At 40.5% G+C, this 22,382-nt stretch overlaps 2 protein-coding genes across 2 annotated transcripts; both read left to right on the plus strand.

Annotated features, from left to right (window-relative positions):
* Nucleotides 1-986: 986 nt before the first annotated feature.
* gpr146 (G protein-coupled receptor 146) lies at nt 987-12,607 on the plus strand. The gene is made up of 2 exons (XM_031312459.2): nt 987-1,260; nt 8,127-12,607. The coding sequence occupies exon 2, from the start codon at nt 8,167-8,169 to the stop codon at nt 9,166-9,168; it is 1,002 nt and encodes a 333-aa protein (XP_031168319.1). The 5' UTR covers nt 987-1,260; nt 8,127-8,166; the 3' UTR covers nt 9,169-12,607.
* Nucleotides 12,608-17,582: 4,975 nt separating this feature from the next.
* gper1 (G protein-coupled estrogen receptor 1) lies at nt 17,583-22,382 on the plus strand. The gene is made up of 2 exons (XM_031312457.2): nt 17,583-18,550; nt 19,982-22,382. Exon 2 carries the CDS (start codon nt 20,340-20,342, stop codon nt 21,441-21,443), a length of 1,104 nt encoding a protein of 367 aa, XP_031168317.1. The 5' UTR covers nt 17,583-18,550; nt 19,982-20,339; the 3' UTR covers nt 21,444-22,382.

The following is a 22,382-nucleotide window of genomic DNA, read 5'->3' on the forward strand; positions in this document are numbered from 1 at the left end:
AGTCTTGAAAGGTCCAATTTTGGTGAGCTTGTGCAAATTGTAGCCTCATTTTCCTATTTTTAGTGGAGATGAGTGGTACCCGGTGGGGTCTTCTGCTGGTGTAGCCCATCCGCCTCAAGGTTGTGTGTGTTGTGGCTTCACAAATGCTTGGCTGCATACCTCGGTTGTAACGAGTGGTTATTTGAGTCAAAGTTGATCTTCTATCAGGTGGAATCAGTCGGCCCATTCTCCTCTGACCTCTAGCATCAACAAGGCGTTTTCGCCCACAGGACTGCCGCATTCTGGAAGTTTTTCCTTTTTCAGACCATTCTTTGTAAACCCTAGAAATGGCTGTGCATGAAAATCCCAGTAACTGAGCGGATTGGAAAATACTCAAACCAGCCCGTCTGGCACCAACAACCATGCCACGCTCAAAGTTGCTTAGATCACCTTTCTTTCCCATTCTGACATTCAGTTCGGAGTTCAGGAGAATTGTCTAGACCTGGACAATACCCCTAAATGCATTGGAGCAGCTTCCAAGTGATTGGTTGATTAAATAATTGCATTAACGAAAAATTGAACAGGTGTTCCTAATAATCTTCAAGGTGAGTGTAGACTAGGGAAACACAAAATTATGGAGAAACACTAAAACAAACTAAACGTCACAGCACTACACCATTTAAACTCACCACTTAGGAAATGGCATTGATACCTGTGTTTACTTAGTAACCATTGTTTAAATAAATTGTTCAATATTGATGAACCTGTAGCTTTTGTGTGTGTGTGTGCGCGTGTGTGTGTGCGAGCGCGCGCGCGCGCGTGCGTGCGTGCGTGTGTGTGTGTGTGTGTGTGTGTGTGTGTGTGTGTGTGTGTGTGTGTGTGTTCCCCCCATAGACAGTTCCCCCTCGGTCTCCATCGCGTCCCACCTCCCTGCCTCCTGTCCAATCAGAGCAGAGAACAGCCATTCGGGCCTCGCGACCTAGAGCCGGGAGACAGTGGGGGAGGGTCACGTGTGTACACACTGTAGGGCTCAGCAGCACTTCAGCAGTAGTAAAGTCTGCAACGGACAGCCCCTTTTCAGAACAAGCCTCGTACGAAAAGTTGATAGATGAGTTCTCCACCGTAACGGAGTTAAACCGTTCTTTTTGCTGTTTTCTTCACCGAAGCGATTATACTACGTGTGTTGGTGAAATGAAGCGACTGAGAAATGCCAGTGAAAATGCTACATCCAAACCCAATGCCTCCGTAGGTTTGTCACCCAGCCAAATCTATACGTTTCTGGTGAGTTTTACTCTCTTTTTTTTATCATTTCGACCCACTAATGAGATGCGGTTGCCTTGAATTTTAATCGTTACAGTGGTATACAAGTGAGTTTGCCCCATTGAAGATGGCTAGATGCGAGATTAAGTGTCTGTGGCAACATTAGCCGCAGAATCGGTAACGTTAGAATAATTATAAAGCCGTGACAGCTATCCACGCTTTGATCTGTGCAGTCAAGTGTGATTGAGAGACATGTCCGCTAAAATAAATAGAGACTACGACAGGCTAGGGTTGTTTTTCTTCCCCTTGTTCAGCTGTTAGTACCTCCACAGTTTTAACGACGCGTTTATATTTGAAAAACAACACCTGAAGATGTTTCTCACGGGATCAGCTTTCTCAGGTGCTGGGGGGAAAAGTTGTTATCAGTTTAATCATGTCTCTGAAGTTCAAAGCCCCTTCACTGGCAATAAAAAAGTGTAGTTTTAAAGCTGTGGTAGACTGCTCTTTATATGAATAACCTATATATTGACATGACATCTGCCATTGGGACCTAGAGCTAATCGGATGTCATGGTGAGTCTGTTAATTAAGCATATGCTATGCTATATGATGTTTATAACTAGCAGACTGCAAGAAGAAGGCAGCCTTTCTTACTGGATCAGTAAATCTACTAAATCCCAGGCCATCAATGAATAATTACTATTTTTTATGTTTAGGTCTGTGAAGTTTAATCATTCATAAACTGCTCAAAGAATAATACCAATGTTAGATTTTCTACACAGGAACATTAATATATTCTCTTTGTTGTGATAAATGGTATCAAGACTTTTGACCATCTTTTAAAGCCCCTATTTAATAACCAGATGTGTACCTTGGTTACTATGTACCACTTATTATGGCCAGCAACAAGGAGACTGTACGAATGCTACTTTCTGACAAAGTATAGTTCTGCCAAGATACCGCTCACCAAATTAAATGCTTCTTGAGATTTAGGCTTTGCACTTGTTGTTGTCAACTTCATCCATGTGACCAAAGGGGACATGGGATGTGTGCCATGGCTTAATGGCAGTAAGACTGCTTTGTGCTGACCATTGAACTCTGACTTTGTTGATACCTGTCACAGTTGTTCCAGAAAAGATGCTAAAGAAATTGCCTTGACTGGCTGTGACTTGTGCTTGACCGGAGTCTCTTACACAAGAACTTGATGAGAGGCAACACTGTTTTTCAGAGGGGGGGGAATATGATCTTGATCAACACCCTCTGTGCAGAGTCAATGAAATCAACATTTTGGAGCTTTTAGTTTTTCTGTAACTAACACCTCCAGATTTGTAGATTAACATATATACAAGAAGGATGATAGGCAGGTAGATAATTGACCTGTATACAGTACAATGTAGTTTGTGAGGAATCCATTCAAAAACAAGTCATCTTCCCTACGACAAAATTCCAGCGCTGTGAACCAATTCTGTTGGGAGTGGGACTGATGATGATTTTGGGAAAATGTTCTGAAATTATATAAAACCCTCCCACAGAAATGGAGTTGATGGCAAGTATTTTAATCACCCCTGAGAGCTTAGTAATTTTAATTTGCAAAATGTTATGCAGCATTAGCATTCACCTGAAGTCAGATTTCTCATTAATACTCTCAGTTAATGGGTTTCTTACCAAATATAAAAGGTGCCTGAGAAACGCACTGGAACCAGAAAAGACTTCTTAATGAACCATTTACATCTTAATGTCCTCTGGTGTTGTAAGTAGTTAAAATGTGACACTATTAATTGTGCATCAGATATCACTGTGTTGCAACTCTGACATCGTTGCACAGTCACAGCATGTGTGTGCCGAGAAATGAGTCATGTAATCTTGTTTTCTTCTCCTGTAGTATTTCTGTTGTTGTTCTGCTGCATGCTGCTGCATACAGAAGTGGCCAATCATGTGACTTCACTCAGTACTTTCTGAGAAGAGCCTGTAAATTCCAGTTAGGATATATGAGGGGTGTGGGACCAGTATGTCACACTACTCACATCAGCCTGCAAGATCTGGCTTTAATATGCTGAGACGTCAAGCACGTGTGCGTCACTCTTACGAGATCGTGTTTGGTGGGGCTGAAGCATGCTAAAGCACGGCCTGCCCCTCTGGGAATATTTAACTTAACCACTTTTGACATGAAGTATAGGCAAAAAGTTCAGACAGGGCTTAACCAAGTCTACAGCTGCAGTCAAAGACGTGAAAGAACTCTGACAACAGCTTAGGCTATTCTTACTTAGCCATGTCATTTTACATATGGCACCTTTACAGGAAGCAGGTAGCAGAAGACATCTATCTCCCCGTTTTCTTCTCACGTACTTGCATGGATACTTTCATACCTAAGGGGCCATCCACACGGAAACGCTTTTTGGTATTTAAACGCACATGTTTTGCATCGTTTTGGCCAATCGTCCAAACGAATCCTGTAAACGCACTGCCTGAAGACGCACTTTTTTGAAACCTGGTCCCAGGGTGAAAAAATTCGAAAACACCGCCTTGTTTGGACGGCGAAGCCGCATACTTGCGTATCGATGATATCGCCACACCCCTCGACCTCTAGCCTTCGACCTCTTATCCCGCGACAACAACAATTCACTATCGGTCCACACAAACGATTCTGGTTTCCTTGCACTAGACATTTTCGTCGTCTTCTTCTTGTGTTTGGTTTCTTCTTCTACTGTCTGTTTGTATACAGCGTGCAAGCTTTATGCACATGCTCCTCCTCTTCTTCTCCGTTTTTGGTGAATTTCTGTAGCAGAAACAGCGCCACCTGTAGGTCTGGAATATGAAGTAGCGTGTTGAGTCATTTACAAATGGGTCCGTTTGGACGCAACTATTCTAGAAACGATGCCAGGGAAGACGGGGAAAAAAAGATTGTTTCGGTACGTGTGGACGTGGCCTAAATCACTGCATAAATATTGCCTTAAAAAGAGAGAACTACCCCAACTTCATTTTTTTATTTTAATATGAAAACCATGATGTAAAATATTTTTTAGTATGGGCTATAGCAACCCAATGGGTTTTCTTTTTTTGCAGTGACTTGGAGGAAATGCAGAGGAGACTAATTGCTCCCTAATATTGTAATAGAATTTTCTTCTCTATTCGTGTGTCACAACTATATTGCGTGGTAACTATGCTTTGATTGGTTTGGCCTATCTTTAAAAGAGTGAAATCCTGGGGGATGATTTGAAAAGAAAAGCATGTTTAGCATGAAATAAAATGTGTTAACATACTAACACATTTCTGTCACTTTCAGTAGGTAAACACAGAGAATTCTAAAGTTTCCACTGTTTCCACCAGGCCATGTGTCAAGTACTAGGCTAATACTGTCTATAGAGTAACAGGAAACAAAGTATTTGGAAACAAACCATTAAAGTAATCAAACACTAGTGCATCACAAAGCCATTTATGCAGAATTGTAGGAACCCTGCAGCTCTCGGAAGCAGTAGTGTAAGCCAATGTGATAATGAAAGGGTGGCTGAAACGTCTGTACACAGCAGGTGCTAATGAATGGGGAAAGCCAGCCACAATGCAGTGTGTGCTCTCTTTAAAAATGCCCAAATTCTCTTAAATGTCATTTTCTCCTGAAGTGATCACAGGTTGTTGAAGGTGTGAAGGGTACACAAACTTCTTCCAATCTACAACACATTCAGAGACAAGCACATAATCCAGGGGAGAGGACCACAGCTCATTATGTACTTGTGTCAAGGCCTGTTTTAGTAAATGAGTCACCTAGCTGCTTATAGAGAGCATGTTTACAAGAGGTCTGTCCAGTGCTCCTGTCTTTGTTGTCTTCGTTGTTTTTTAAAGAGTAACGCTACACTTTCTTCCTCCTGATCCTGATTCTGGTCCAGTCCAGCTCTGAGCTCCAGCCTCCACTATAGTCTTATTACAGCCAATTGGAGTAGTATAGAGGAGGGACTGAGCCCTTGTGTGTATATCCGTCTGTGTCTGAGGCTTAAGGCCAAAACAGCCCCTCTGTAGTGGTGTTACGTAAGTGAACGGAAGAATGTTTCCCCTTTACTGGCATCGTTACTCATCCTCCTGAAAACAAAACTGACTTCCTGCACTTTGTTCCACAGTATTTTCAAGGAAGAGTTTTCCAGAAAATTCTGACCAGATTAGTACATCTCTGTTTTTATTTTTAAGTTTATTTGCTCTTCAGAGAATCATCCTTTTGCAAAGCAGTTTTGGAAGTGAAGCCAAAGCTGGGGAACATAACTGTCAAATTGTCACTGAGGAAATGCAATACAGTGAACTTGTCACTGAGGAAATGCAATACAGTGAACCTGGTTGATTTATCACTGCAATCCTGCGATAGCCTTATGATCTTCCATTTCCTTGACCAAAGCTGTTTGAATAATTTATTTAAAATGACCTGGGTTAATTATGCAAGGCAGCATTACATAAGCTTTTTCAAAACTTGCAGCCCTGTCAAGCTTGAGCCCAAACACTCCAGACATGCACATGGTCATTTTCTTTGACCTTGCACTGAACTCCAACCCCGCAACTCGATCCTCGCTGACCCTTTCGCCAGAGCCCGCTTCACATTTCACTCTTTATAAATCTACCCATCACCACGTGCCCAACCCCCAGTCAACAGAAGGTGCATGAGCTTTACTCAGAACAGTACAACCAAAGCAGTCTGTGAAGTGTCAGGCTAGAAAAGTGTTTTTCTTTATCTGGCTGCTTGACCATGTGAAAAGCACAAAGCGTTAAACACTTGCTCTCCCCAGTGTGGCTCTCAAAGAGGAGAAATACTGGGTTTTGAAGCTGAGCTAGCAAATGAAACATATTGTGAGGCGTTTGTATACAGCCAGTCAGATGCAGTGAAGTGAAATTAATAGTGTTACCCAGGGCATAATAGCTGTGCCGTGGCTGACAGTGGCTGGCCTAGTCAGCACAGAAACCAACAACAGAGGGTTGAATTTTGCTCATGGAAACAAGAACAACTGAATGTGGTTTTAAGTGTGGGGGGCGGGGACTTTCTCAAAAATTTCCACATAAGCTCACAAAAACCAAATTTTGGTTGTTTTGTAATTGTGTTGTTGCTTCAATTTCTCTTTTTTCACATGTTCCTAAAACAATGATAATATACACCATACAATGTTCTGAACGTATTTCATTGTTCTTACACACTGAAATGAACAATGAAACGGTCTAGTGGTCACATTCTAAATTCTATTGTATTGTTATACTGTGTACTTAACAGTATTTTTTATATATATTTCTCACTGTCCTTCTGTTTTTTATTCTGTTTTATTTTCGTATATGTTAAGTGAGTGTTGTACTTTGAGAGCAAAGATTAACCTGAGTCAAATTCCTTGTTTGTTTGCGCAAACCTGGCCAATAAAGCTGATTCTGATCCACAAACGATTTTTCAACTTTAAATTAAATGAAATTACCATTTAGTTCTATCTATATTTGATTTTTGTCGATTTTACTCAGCTCTAATTTTTATTACTGGTTATTGATAACAACTGTGATGTTTATTTGTTGTGTACAAGGGCGTAACTTTGCGTTCAACATTGGTGGTGCGGTTGAGATCTCCACTTTTGAGCAAAATTTAAATTTTGAGCATATCAAACACTTAATTTCCTGCATTCTGGTGAATTTTTCTGCAACAATTTGTGCCTTTTCTGCATCAATTTATGGTGCAAATGTCTTTAATTATGTAAATCAAATTATTATTAGATATTTAGGGGGGTTGCACTGGCCAGTTTTGATTATTATTCTGGCTCAATAGATGTCTTATCTTAAATGCAAAAAAAACGCTTTGTTTATATTTGTCGAAGCAACCTTCTACTATTATGCTTTCTCAATCTGTGGTGTTCTTGGGCACAGAGGAGTTGGAAGTTGTTAATGAGTTTAAATACTTAGGCGTGATTATAGACTCCAAACTCTCTTTCAAAAACCATGTTAAAATGATATCCAAAAGAATAAAATTCTCTTTGTAATTTTAAGCAAATCAGAGGATCTCTGTCAGATGCAGCTGCTCTGATGTTTCTGCATTCAATGATACACTCACATCTGAACTACTGCATCACCAGCTGGTCTATGTCGGGTTCTACTATCCTAAAACCAGCTGAGCTTTTGTACAAAAAGGCACTCAAAACTCTAGATAAAAAACCTTTCTCTTATCATCATTGTAAGATCTTAGAGAAATATAACTTACTGAGTTTTGATAATATTTGTAAATGTTCTTCAGTATGCTTAGTTTATAAAGTACTACATGGCTTGGCGCCACCCCCACTTTTAGAGTTTATTAAATACAGACAGACTCAGATCACCAGAGATGTTGTAAACAGGGACTGTGAGGTTCCTTTTAGAAAAACCTCCTTCAGCCATAATGCACTATCTATTAAAGGCAGTGCATTATGGAACACACTACCCCCAATTAAAAGGGAATGTCCCACTCTGGCCACCTTTAAGAGCCAAGTAAAGGTAGCTTAGAGCTAACCAAACGTGCAACCACCTCTAATTGTATGTTGTACCGTATTAGCCCAGTAGAGCATACTAATGAATTGTGTCTCCGTTTTAACACTTACTAATGAATTGTCCTGTTTTCCTTTTTGTTTCTTCCTGTTTCTGCTTGTTTTATTGCAAATGTTACTACTGTATAACTTTTGTCCTTTTTATTGTAATTTTAACCTGCTTGATGGACTGCAGATGGAAATTAGCCCTTGGGCTACAATCTGGCATTTTTTACATGTACTGTTGTACATGTTCATCAAATATGCATTGTCCTGAAAATAAAAATAAAAAAAATATTGGGGGGGGGTTGTAACCCCCACATCCCCCCTGTAATTCACGCCTATGGTTGTGTAACTAACTTCTGTCTCCCTAACTCTCTGTCTGCAGTCGACCTGTTGAGGGACTGGACCTGTGTCAGAGCCCAGCGATGTGGCAATGCATGGTTTACAATGAGACGGACACCAGCGTGGACTTCCGGCTCTGCCAGGACTTTGGCCTCATCCTATCAGTCTTCTCCATCATCTACCTCCTGGTGTGCTTTCCATTGGGGCTGTGCTACAATGTGCTGCTGGTCGTAGTCAACCTCTCTAACAAGGTGTCTATGACCATGCCGGATGTTTATTTCGTCAACATGGCCATTGCGGGCCTTGTGCTCAACCTGGTGGCGCCCGTGGAGCTACTGAGCTCCACCTTCACCCGCTGGCACGCGTGGGAGTACAACAATGAGGTCTACATCACCCTGATCATCCTTTTCAACATCTCCTCTCTGGTCATCATGTATTCCACCACGCTGCTCAGTCTGGACTACTATATAGAGCGGGCGCTGCCTCGTACATACATGTCCAGTGTGTATAACACCAAACATGTGTGTGGGTTTATCTGGGGCGGCGCGGTGCTCACTAGCTTCTCTTCGCTGCTCTTCTATGTGTGCAACCACATCTCCACTAAGATGGTTGAGTGCTCCAAAATGCAGAACAAGGAGGCAGCAGACGCCATCATGATGTTCATCGGCTACGTGGTTCCAGCTGTGGCGGTTCTTTATGCCTTTGTGCTCATTTTGCGCATTAGGAAGGAGTCTACACCTCTGGACCAGGACTCTGCTCGCTTGGACCCTTCTATCCACAGACTGCTGCTTGCCTCAGTCTGTGTACAGTTTGTACTGTGGACCCCATACTACATGACCCTGTTGGTACACACTGTAGCTGGTGCACCAGGATACATTAGCAACGTACATTACTTACCTACATATTATTTCTTGAGATGTGTGTCTAAACTGCTGGCTTTCTCAAGCAGCTTTGCGATGCCTCTCATGTATAGGCAGATGAATAAAAACTTCTCCAACAAGCTTCAGCGGCTGCTCAGGAGGCTGCACTGCAGAGACCAGTCCTGCCCTAATGAACGCTCAACAGTGCAGCAAGTGGTGACGTGAGATCTCCCCGTTGGGAGATTACGCCCCTCCCACTCCCTCTTTTCAAACTCTTGGCGTAGCCAGCACTTATCTCCCCCCCCCTACGGAGCCAGTATCTGAGTGGGCTCCCTCGCTGCTCTGGACTGTGTTAAGAGCGACGTAGCTATCTGTGGAATTTCCTGTCACCTTCCAGAATTTGATCTGATCTTTCCAGTTCTGCAGTGAGAGGACACGCCAAGCAAAAACCACTAAGTGCTGTTATTTTTTGTCACTGAGTGAAACTCTCCACTAAGACACTTGAGCTTCTAGTTCGAGGGCACAATCATTGGTAAATTGGCACAATCAGCAGATAACTACCCAGCACAGTGTTTTCTCTGAGTTTCACACTCAATATCCTGTTAGCAAGGAACTCCCAAGCACTATACCATTGCAGTGGGTGCAGCTTCCCAGGTGTGTTATGAATTTTCTGCAGTGTGTTGAGTCACAATATGTTTCTAGATACTATTTAAGTCCTAACAAAAATAATTACTAAATGATGCATGATGCGTTCTCCTATCAGACAAGCAGAAGTAGTAACCCACACACTTTAATTATTACGTGAAGCCAAGTTATTTTGTTTCTTCAAAAAACTCTACAACCCTGCATTATTGGATGGTGGCTGGTATATCAGCGACCCACCAGAGCTAATGAACTTGCATTGTGTGTCAACATTGCAAACATGTTGCGCTGCCAGTGAACATCAGTGTTTACTGCCCTCAAACTAGAGGCCTCGATCACTTGAGAAGTCAGTTCTACCTTTCCAGAGCTGAATTTTCCTTTTACTTAAACGTGTTGAACGTGATTCCTCGTGATCAGAGTAAATAATCTTCACATTTTAAAGGTAGAGTACATATCAATGGTCTCTTAATTTCAAAAGCTGTTTTCTTTCTTAACACCAGTACTACCCTGTAGCTAGACGTACTGGTATGAAGATGTGTTCTCAATTCACTTTTATTAATTGAGTTCTGAGGTTTTGACACGCTCGCAGGCGTGAAGAGATTATTCTTGCTAGTCAAGCTCCACAACAAATATCATAGAATAAATTAATATACATCCACACCACTTTAACTTCATACAGAACTACATGAAATGCTTATATAAAGCTTATATTCAGGGTTCAGACATAACCGGTATACCTCTTGTGATCTCTACTGAAATCACATTATCTGTTAACCATAAGCAGTTCAAATACACTCATTAAAAACCAGCTCATTAATTTGAGCCTCAGCCCAGTATGTGACTTGTTCAGGAATTATGCTCACATAAAGTCAGTGAAGGGCCCTGAGGAGGTGGCATGTACATTCCCTAAATTGTATGAGTGGTTGGAAGGTTTTTCCCAGTGGAAATTTGAAGCCTGACTTGGTCACTCTAGAGGCACTATCAAAACCTTCACAAATTATAAATGACTCACCTGTCGAGCACCTGCCCACAGCGTGTTTGACGCAGATTTTGAACTGTAATGCTGCTCAGATCCAGTAAGGTAATCTGCACATCACTGGTAAAGCTGCTTTGCTTTCTTGGCTGCCACTTACTAATACTTTAAGTGAACAGACTAATAGTGATGAACCCAAGTTATAAAATGAAAAATATATTTTTTTTAAACTTGTTTTTGCACGAGGTCTAGAGCATCACTGCAGTAGTTTAGGTTTTGTATTTGCATTCTGAATTGGAGAGCCAGTTTATCAATCATCCTGTGAACAGATACACCAGCGGGGTGGGGCATTCACTTGTAGAGAAATGGAAGGTGGGCACACTGCTATATTCCACCTCCAGACATCAATCAATCCTAATCACTTATATCTGTAGACAGTTTTAATTTACACCTTCAAATAAACAGTTTTGCGATGTGCCTTGACACAAGATGTGAGCTACATTCACCAGTGTGCTTGGCTTTCAGCGTAAAATGTAGAGGATTGCCAGATCTACTAACTCAGATTCGATGCCTTTCATACATATATGAAGTTATTATAAGATTATAGTAGTATATCACACACACATACTGTATTTTTTTAAACATCTCGTGACTATGGATATTTTTGTCTACAAATGAGGTATGAAACAGTGTCCAACATTTTAATGTTGGCTGCATAGCCCCACCCTTGTTATGTGTATCTACAATCAATCAGAGAAAAGTACTGTTTATTTTCAACTGAGGCTGTGTTTACATTATGTGCTACAGTATGTGCTGCCCCATTAAAAAAAAAAAAAAAGAAAAAAAAAAAATGTGTATGTAACATGACACAGTTAATCATTATTTGAACTTAGTTCAAAGTCCTAATGCTAAAGCAAACAGAAGTACATGGTCAGATGATAAGTGGTTTGAATCAAAGCTTGTGACAGTCTGATGGAGGAAATTTAAGCAGCATTTGGTGGTGTCCATTTTTAGACCCAAATTAGTGCACTATATACTGTTGGACAAAAACTCAAACTATTATTTAATCAATAGGTCCAACAGTGACACTTGAATTATAGTGAATAGAATTGAATGTTTCCCCGTTTTCTGATTATGTGACAGTTTACTAACTCAAAACTTTTTTTTTTTTCAATCAAAAAAAAAATTTTAATTTCAGTCTGACTCTGAATTTGCATCAAACCACAAAAAAGTGAATGACAACTGTGCTGATTTTTGGAGAATAGCTAAATAAGAGTTATGACCATCTAACTTTACCATGTCGCTGCAGCGCCACCTGTAGGGAAAATACCATTAGGTTTTGCAAGATTGCTTGGAGTTGATAGTGCATGTGCCATCTAAATTTGGTTGCAATCACACAAAGGGCCTCACTTTTAACACCAAAATCCAATTAGTTTTCCTACACGTTTTTCAGCTGAAATATCTTGCTAAGTACTTTAAGACACAGGACCTAAAACCAACTCCTTGGCAGAGGTAATAATTAGCAATCACCACAAATGGACTGACTGCACGATGCACACAACTGGCAAAAAAAGATTAATTAAAAGAAAATTGAGCTCAAAATCACAACCAACTCAGATTACTGCTCAGGTCTGAGTTTGGTTTATTATTTCAGAGGGGCCATAATCTCACATCAGTGTGAGGACATTTGAGCAATAATCACTGAGTTCAGTTGACTTGCTCAAGCAGACCAGGTGTAAAAACACCCTCAAAGTTCTCGTGTGTCGAATGTATGCAGATGCATTTTAGCTATTTGAACAACAAAACCTCAAAAGTCCAGATGAATCCACTTTCAGATGTGATGCTTTTGTGACTGTGTATGCAAGTGTATGTATAATACAAAATAATGTGTATATACTGTATTGTATATGAGAGATTTACAGGAAGATACCATGCTCTTTCAAAAACCCAGTATTATTTTCTGAGAGATATATTTAGATTCTGTAAGTAATCTACTCTATTGTCAACTGAGTCAAAGACTGATTAAACAATAAACTAACATGGATATTACCACTCCTTATCTCAGTAAAATGTGAAAATACATATGATGGAAATATGTTAAAACATCTGCTATGCAGTCAGTTGTTGAATGGCTGCTTGGTATGATTAATGTCAAACCTCTTTGTTCTTGAAACAAGTTAACCAAACATGACAAGTCTTGTGAGACAGAAAAAGTCCCTTGAAATAGAAAATACTATTCTTTCTTTACTTTTTTATCTAAAAAACACAGAGCACTTGACTCAAGTTTTGCTTTTATCTACAACTCAAGTATGAAAACAAAATACTGTTAATTCTAGCTCTTGGACCCTGTGAGGTCAGGATGATGGCAGGTTGTCGAGGTTCTTCCCTCCCTCTGAGCTGCAGTGACGGTGGGAGTGAGTAGGGATGCCACAGCTCTCCTCCGGCTCGCCACACCGCTAACAGCAGATTGCTTGTGACCATTCAACCACGCCACTCCGACTGGGGAAAATGGCAGCGCTCCAGGCATTCTGGGAATTGTTTTGTCTTCTGTGGGTCTGACAGTCCAATACTGCTGCCATTCTCAATGAAAACAATGTGTGTAGGCTACATCTGATAACAATGCTGCACACAGAGCTGTGTGATTGCCTGTTAGGAGGAGCTGGGAAAAAAAAACAGGAGGCTAGCAGGGTTGAGATGATGAAGGGATAGCACTCTGTGAAGATTGTATTTAATTATGAGATGGGTTACAATTAAAGCTCAACAGACTGAGGTAAAGTGCCATATTGCAGTGAGGAGTAATCATGGTGCATCAGCTGTTGTCACTGCACAAGTCAGACCCAGCAACAGTAACATTTGAGTGCACAATAGTGTGTATATTTTAACATTTTTAGAGCCAAAACACAGAGCAGACATAACAGGTCGAGCAAGAGGAGGGGGAGGTCTTGATTTATATGTACTACATCTGGAAATTATATGATAATAGAGTGAATTGAACATGGTTGTCATGGTTGCCATTTCCCTTTCCTCTGAGGACTGGAGTTCACGGGGGGCTTTTTGCTTGATTCTGTTAGCTCATGCAAACAACACAAAACATCAGTCAGTCAGTCAATCAGTGTAGTTATACCATCTGTATTTATTCCATTTTGATAGAGCGGGAAGCTAATGATGCAACAGGGTTTGATTTTTCTAAGATGTAATACAGCTAAAAAAGTATGACCTCATTATTATGTAAATGCACTGGTCACAAGATGTAGGTCTTCTAGCAAGCAAAAGGGTAATCACCCAACCAAGTACTAACGTGTATAAAAAAAGAGCTACTTTCTTGTCTTTATTTTCTAATTGTTGCTGTGTGTAGCTATGTGCCAGGCTGTGTCTTGGCTGGGAGCAGTTTCTAGGCAACAATCAGCAGAAACGTCAGAGCCAGGCTAGCTGTTTTCCCCTGTTTCCAGTCTTTGTGCTAACCTCACCGGCCGCTGGCATTATAGCTAAGCTTATATTTAACAAACGTGAGTGGTATCAATCTTCTTCTCTAATATTAGTGTAATAGTTTTTCCCATGCTGTGAAACTATAAAAGAAACTTTAAAATCTTAAATATACAAGAGGATAAGCGGTTTAGATACTTTGTTTAAATCTAACAAAAATAAAGTATGCAGATTAAATGAACTGTGTGTAAAACTACAGGTTTTGCGTTGTTTTCCTCAGGTTGCACTGAATCAAAGTGTAGGTTACCAGGAAAAGTTCTTAACTGTACAATCATCTGTCTGGAAATAGGGTAACGCTGACTAAGCACAGTTTTTAATGTGCTACATTAGTGTCAGTGTTGTTTTTCTCCTTTAGAGGTTTAATCTGACCAAAAGTATTATACAGCATCCAAAATCAGGCCACCTATGAAGCCAGAACATTTGGCTTGTGGCTTCAAATATTTTATCTGGCTGTCAACCAGATTTCACACACAGACCCTTAAACCGCTGATGTTTTTCTTAATGTGGGTCAAATTGGGCTGCAGAATCGAAAGACGAGAACAATGGGAGACAGGTTACAGTGAGTATTTTAGAAATGTATCTCACACTGTGATCCAGGGTGTCAGAAAGAGGGAAGCAGTGGAATAAAATTGTGAATCCTTGAAACAGGAAGAGAGTAGAAGTGTCAGACCCCTCAAGACTGAGAAATATTCACATAACAAAACTGATCATTTTAAAGAAATTAAAATAGAAAAGGTTGGACATTTTGAGAGTAAACACTGGAAAGAGGACAGGGGAAGTGTTCCAATGCAAATAAGATATAATGAGATCAAATAGAAAAGACCACATTATGTAAAGCCAAGTTGGTTTTAACCAAAAACATAACACAGATAAAACAGGTACAAAACGTTTGAACTGGTTACTGTCCTGCATCTAAAACATACTCGTGTGATTAGTGAACAGAATAAAACATCTATAGATGTTGTCCTTTAAAAAGCTCCTACCATATGAATCCTACAGAACAGAGCATAGACTTCAGAAAGGAGCCTTCCTCTTTGACCCACCACATCACTTCAGCTCTGGGGAGACAAGTGGACCGGAGCAGATGTTTTAAAAACAATCCACCCTTCCTCCCCTGCCAGTACTGTTCTTTGTGTTTCCTCTTCAGAAATGGGAGCAGAGAATAATAAATTAAAAAAAAAATACACTAACAATAAAATTTCAGCATCAGCTAAATATCAAACATGGCCCTTGAAGCAGTGCAGAGCTGGACTGTGCAGGATGTTCCATTCAGAGGTTGTGGTTGTGGCTGTGGGATATGTTGGATGGAGCCAGAAGCACATCAGACTGGTAAGTGGAGGCAGATGATGGTGTTGTACCCTCCCTCCTCTAGACCTCCCACTTTCACTCACCCAACCACAAGCAGTTAAACCCCACAACTTCCCATTAACAACAATGCTAATGTTGTCTTGTTGATTAGATGTCACCAGGTGGGTAAGTATTGTTTTTTTTTGTTCTTTCATATCCTCTTTTTCATACAAGAAAAGAAAAGCTATTGTAATAATGTGTTTTCACAGTTATGGCATGATTTCATGGTTATTATAATACAACACCGAGACCAAAGCAAATGTTGGATTCTCATTGTAATTTACCATATGATTCAATTATATAACCTTCAACCTTTTTAAAAGACACTTACCTCATCATCCTCATAATAACCACATCAGTCATTTCTCTGATTCAGACAGAGCTTGTGCAGTGATGTTCACTCAGCGTTTATGCCAGTGGGCCACCCAGTGGGCATAAACAGGGAGTGCATCCTCTCGCTAACAACTTTCAGCAAATTAATCCAGTTGGAAAGGTCTCACAAATGAGTGGTAGTTAAAGCACAATATGTAAATTCAGAGTCATAGAGATCAAAAGGAGTCTGAAAGGCCAGTATTTTTTTTATTATTATTTATTATTATCTTTAGGTTAGGGTTTTATGGTATAACATATGCATCATCACTGTTCTCTACTAGGCTTCAAACAGTGGTATCACATATAGTAAGATCCATTTTCAAAAAAACTAAGATTAGATCTAACCAATGTGACCTGTTCCACTTGAGGGCTGCATTATACTCACTTCATTAACTTGGTCCACTAGACTAAACCCCAGATCCCCACGTTTTTGTGTGTAAAGTCGCATGGACAGAATAACTGAGATTTCAGGTAGCTGAGAGAAAATTACACACATCAGGCTTGCTGAATGACCTCTCAGACACTCTTCTGTCTTCATCTCAGTTGCTGAATCGACTTATACCACAACTAAAATCCTCTTCTTCTAACCTTCAGATATAATTCTCTGCTGTCCTCTCTCTTGTCAAAACCCACACTTGTTTGTGCCAGCAGGGCCACCAGCTGGCATATAGACCCTGTCCACTCCTTCATACCATCACTGCTGCTCTGCAGCACCATTTCTTGGTTACCAAAATCAGCTTCTAGTGGTAAGGTAACAAATTGCAACCAACTGAAAAACCCTATTTCTGCTAATAGATTCCCCTAAAGCCTAAACATTGGTCCTATAAAGCTAAAGTGCGTAGTTTCTGTCGCCCCCATAAAGAAAATAATGACAACAACACTGTCAGCGCATCTACATGACGCAAGCCTTCAGGTGATCGCACCCCCACCCCTCCTGGACACAGCTGCTAACACGGAGGATAAAAAATACATGATGGACTCTTCAGAAGAGGTAATTATCTTTGTCTCCAAAGCTGAGCGCTGCTGTTGTCCTTTCTCAGCGGTGACATAAAACACATCACTCAAGCTGAATGTCGCCAGACTACACCATTTTGTAAACATAGCCATACTAAGATATACAGGGAGAGTTTTGTGGAGTTGATAGGCTTAATTTGCTTTGTATCAACTCATTTGGCAATGGCTTGAATGTAACAGACGTTCATTTATATAAAATAGTTGCGCATTAGCTTTAAACACACTGATTCCAACTACCATGAGACCGCAACTATTCTGGTTTCAAGGCAGAGACTGTGATCCTTTATGTCATTGAGTCACTCTACACAGAACATTTTTCTCACTCCTCTCTCACTCTGCCTTGCCTTTCTTTGTCTTTAGCGCCGAGTCCTCGAGATACTTCTTTTCCTTGCTAGTCTGGAGAGCTACACAGGAGTGCATATAGTTTTGTGTTGGACAGATAGTCTAGCTAGCTGTCTTGGTTCACCCTGCAGAGATTTGAATCCACCGGAGTTTAGAACGGCAACACAAAGGAAGCATTAGGTAACAGAAATAGGGTCGAAAAAAAGGACATACGGCGGAATTTCCGGCGGCAACAGGGCAATCCCGGAAGTGGAAGGCCGTGGATATAGACTATAGATTAAGTGACCTTTCCACCATGTGAAGACCTCGGAGATACATTCTGTCTTTTGGAGGCCAACTGAAAATAATTTTTGTCATGGATGCTTTACTCCTGTTCTTTCCTTTAATCCTTATTCAATAGATGCTTCTATTCTCATTGATTTCATTCAATATTATACGATGATTCCAAAGTGATTTTCACTGCTGTGTTTGCAGCTGATCAATTGGAAATAAATCTACTATGATATCAATATATTATGTAGGGGTGAATTAAATCAACAATATTTTCTAAAATGATTTAGTTTTACAACTATGCTTTGACATGATGCAGTCTACTCAATATCAATATCAATATATATATATATAGCTCTTGCAGATGGTTATTGTATGTCTGCAATTATTGCAGACATCTGCAGTTAATGCCTCCTAGCTATCAAAAGGCACTACACTAGCCAACACCACATCAAATAGGTCTCCATAGCCACAGTTTGGACACATAGATTAGTTCAAATTATGTGCCTTGCCCAGGAGCAAAGAGTCTGTTCTGTTTCCCCTTTATTGAGAGTGAAGGCTCACCATGTTTTAAGGCTTATTTGAATGTAATTGTAGTATTGAGAATGGACAGTAAATAAGCAAGGGTCAATGTGTTTTGTTGTGAGTGGAAATCAATAATCGATACAGATCAGTATAGGTACACTATTTTACATACTGATGGAAAACTAAGAAAGGTCATGTGTGGTGTGTTGACATGGCCCTTAGGACTAAAAGCTAGACCACCCAGGTGAACAAATACTGCAAAAAGTGGTTTCCATAACAACACAACGTGGTCAAGGCAAAATCCTTGCTACTTATTTGCTGCCCATACTTTTCTTTATGTTAAAATCAGCTCTCAGCCAGTTCAGTTTCTGGATCTTTTTTAAATGCTCAGTGGACACCTGGTATCACAAACTGGGCAGAAAAGACAAGGGAAGCTGATGAAGCATGGTGACAAACCATAGGCGACAGATCATCTCTTGCCTTTCTGTCTCTCCCGCCCTCCTCTCCTCTCCAGACAGGGTTGGGCCAAACAGCAGGTGGTGCAGAAGAGAAGCCCGGATATGGGATTTACACATTTCTGGCTCTCAGATATCTGCAAAACACAAGCATGGAGGAGCAACAAATCCCAAATTTTAAAAAGTAAGTGCTGCTATTGACATCTTTGCTACTTTTTGTGGTTATGTTATAGTGCATTATGGGTTTTATGTAAATTTCAAGTCTTATAAACAAGGACAATTTGCATTAAAATTATAGGTAACTATGTATGTATTTGTTCATTTACAATTAATATGTCTGTTCAATTTCAGTGTAGATAGGGCATTCGCCAATGTCTTGGGTTAGGGATAGAGTTCAACAGAATAAGGGTAGGGTCCAGTTGCATAATGAGTTGTATATTATGTCATCAACTAGCTATTTATCTTGCTCCATTACATGTCTCAAGTTGCTGTTAGTTCCTTGAAAAGCACTTTTACATCATCTCAGGTCTCACTGATTTTGGTTGAAAATATTCGGATCAAAACAAGCTCAGATAAACTGTTTCAAAACTTATTTCAATCTGTTAAAATATCCTATCCTAATAATACAAAATGATAACATAGGATTCGGATATCAGAGTAAACCAGATTTTTGGTGACAAGATCATTTCTCTGAATAATGTTTTCAGTTACTGGACTATTTGACTATGAATAAAGTGATTAATATAAAACTATGTGAGCTTTTGGGGGGCTTTTAAACTCTCCCTGAAAATTAAGAAAGAAAGGTTGTATGCTACTCATGCTGTGATAATAATTATTTATTTATTGGATGATTTGAAAACTATGGTAGAATTTTTTTGTAGGTAAGATTTCAAGCCTGTACATGTATTTATCCCATTTTACATTCATTTGCATGCCTGTGCTGAATTACTGCTGTGAAGGTTAATAAGAATGCATTAATATTGCAGAAGGTTTCCTCTGGAGGAAATAAAACCCTTAGTTGGCTGTGAATGTTTGCTAAAGGTCATGTTTGCCAAACAGAATACAGTCTTTCCATCACCAAAGTCAGATTTTGGGACTGAAAATCATCAACCAAGAAAGAAGATAGTAATGTAAAAGCTTGCGGTGAATATAAAACATAGATTTTGTGTTATATGCATTCAAAACTGAGTGTGATGTGTGTCGACTGGAGCCACCAAACAAAGGGATAACACAGAGGTTTGTTAAATGGTAATGAGTAATATGTTTTCATCTCGCCAATTAATAGTCATCAAGTCTGGACAAACCATTTTGAGTGAGCTGGGATGGGCTGAGGATTCTTTGGAGGATTTCAATGCATCTGTTTAAGTCTGAAGCTCACATGTTAATGTGCTCACTTAGTTGTCTGCCATCCATTTTAGACCCCTTTTAAACTTCTCTCTCCAAAGTGGATCATTTTCATACTTGATCTTAAGATGTTGAAGTTTTTTTTTTTTTTAAAAACAAGTACTTTGTAGTTATTCTTATTTAAATGCACACAAGATTGCTGCTTTTTAAAATCTGTGTACCTAATTGTCTTTCATGTTCAGATTTTTTCCCCCTTCTCTCCTCTCCACAGCTCAGGTGTCACAGCAATAGCGTCTCTGGCCATCGCTTGCTGAATAAAGATGCACATGGATTTGGACAGACAAATCAGATGACTCACAAGAGGAGAAAGAAGTCCATCCTCTGATCTCAGGACCACTGTTTCTGATTATGTGAGTCATCAGGTTACAAAGACCAAAGAGGGTTTTAAGACATGGAGGCACTTCAGTTTCGTGTTAGGAATCTATTGGTAAATGAACCTTGATGTCAACATGAGGTCAAAGAAACGGTAACCGTTTTGTTCCACTCACTTGCATAGATGATTCACCCTTTAAAGAGACATCACTGGGAACTAGCAGGGTCTAATGATGTAGCAGCTACAGGTGACTTAAATGTGGCCTATGATTCAAGACAGTCCAACCACAGTCAGTATGGAAGTGCAGACAACGTCTCTGGTCTGGATATATGTTAATGGTACAGAACAACTGAACACTTCAGATGAGTACAACACAACGGATTTGATTGAAAACTCAGACAAATACCAATCTTATATCATTGGTCTCTTCCTGTCCTGTCTGTACACCATCCTCCTCTTTCCTATTGGATTTATTGGTAACATCTTAATCCTGGTGGTGAACCTGAACCACAGAGAGAAGATGACCATTCCCGACCTTTACTTTGTTAACCTGGCTGTAGCTGACCTAATCCTGGTGGCAGATTCCCTCATCGAGGTCTTCAATCTGAATGAGAAGTATTATGACTACGCTGTCCTCTGCACCTTCATGTCCCTTTTCCTGCAGGTCAACATGTACAGCAGCATCTTCTTTCTCACATGGATGAGCATTGACCGATACATTGCCTTGGCTAGCTCCATAAGCAGCAGCCCGTTGAGGACTATGCAGCATGCCAAGCTCAGCTGTGGCCTCATCTGGATGGCTTCCATCCTGGCCACCCTTCTACCCTTCACCATTGTGCAGACCCAGCACAGGGGTGAGGTGCACTTCTGCTTCGCCAATGTCTTTGAGATTCAGTGGCTGGAGGTTACCATTGGCTTTTTGGTGCCTTTCTCCATCATTGGTCTATGCTACTCTCTGATTGGGCGAATCCTTATGAGGGCCCAGAAGCACCGCGGATTGTGGCCACGGCGGCAGAAGGCCCTGCTCATGATCGTGGTGGTGGTTCTGGTGTTCTTTATCTGCTGGCTGCCAGAGAACGTCTTCATCAGCATCCAACTGCTGCAGGGCACAGCTGACCCGTCGCAGAGGACTGCTACCACCCTGTGGCATGACTACCCACTCACAGGCCACATTGTTAACCTGGCAGCTTTCTCCAACAGCTGCCTCAACCCTATTATCTACAGCTTTCTAGGAGAAACATTCAGGGACAAGCTGCGTCTCTTCATTAAGCAGAAGGCCAGCTGGTCAGTAGTGAACCGCTTCTGCCACCACGGCCTCGATTTACACCTCCCTGTCAGGAGGGAAGTGTCCGTGGTGTGACTGTTAAGAAGAAGGACTTTTCTTATGAATCTAAGTCCACAGAATATGCTAAAAATTCTTCACCCAGTGTGAAATATGACCTCAGCTTTCTTTATCTGTTATTTAGCTTTGCCTCGTAGTTGTACCAGTGTCTCAGTTAACCTGCTCACTTTCTGAACAAAAACACAAAAGCACCAAGGATGTACACTCAAAGGATGACAATGACTTAATAAGTGCATCCCTTTAAGTAGATAACACTGCACATACAGTACTTAAAGCTATAATCATGTTTATCTGCATGTTGGATTGTTTGCTTTAAGTCTATTTGGTGTGTTCTTTCTTCAAAAAGTTAGTTGGATGGCAAGGCAGTCAACAGGAAACGAAATGTGAGAAGCAAAATGTCAGCTTCTACCCTTGAAGTATACAGCCAGTGGGCAAAGATAACTAACGAATAGATGAGTGCCAGAGGAGACCAGCCATTGCGGAATGAGACGTTTAATGTTATGTGATCTAAAATGCAAATCTTCCAGAACATTTTCTGGGTATGTGGGATAACCTGTAGAAATAGGCTGCATTACAGCATGCATAGAGGACATAATGCATCATGTTACAGCTAATCAGGCTATCCATTTCATCTGCAAAGAATGGGTCATTTTGGTTAAAACCTACTGTACTTTTAACTGTATTATGGAAAAAGGAAAACATGCATTTATCAAGAAACTACCACATCAACACCACCATGATAACCCATGACAAAATGACTGCAACATAAAACAAGGCAATAACTGTCCAGGACATCACAGTTAGGGGGCGAAATCAAAGACACAACATGTAGCAGTGACTGTCCCTGTCGATATTACTGTACCCCTTGTTTTGTGCATTCCAGCTAACATTTCATTTACTACTGTTGAAAGAAAATAGTCTTATGTATAGTTAAACATTCATTGCACAATTGCAGAA

This window comes from Sander lucioperca, chromosome 21 (assembly GCF_008315115.2).
Source record: "Sander lucioperca isolate FBNREF2018 chromosome 21, SLUC_FBN_1.2, whole genome shotgun sequence".
Classification (NCBI taxonomy): Eukaryota; Metazoa; Chordata; class Actinopteri; order Perciformes; family Percidae; genus Sander; species Sander lucioperca.

Coding starts and splice junctions, on each gene's coding strand:
- gper1 (XM_031312457.2), top strand. CDS start 20,340: ATGTGGCCTATGATTCAAGACAGTCCAACCACAGTCAGTATGGAAGTG.
- gpr146 (XM_031312459.2), top strand. CDS start 8,167: ATGTGGCAATGCATGGTTTACAATGAGACGGACACCAGCGTGGACTTC.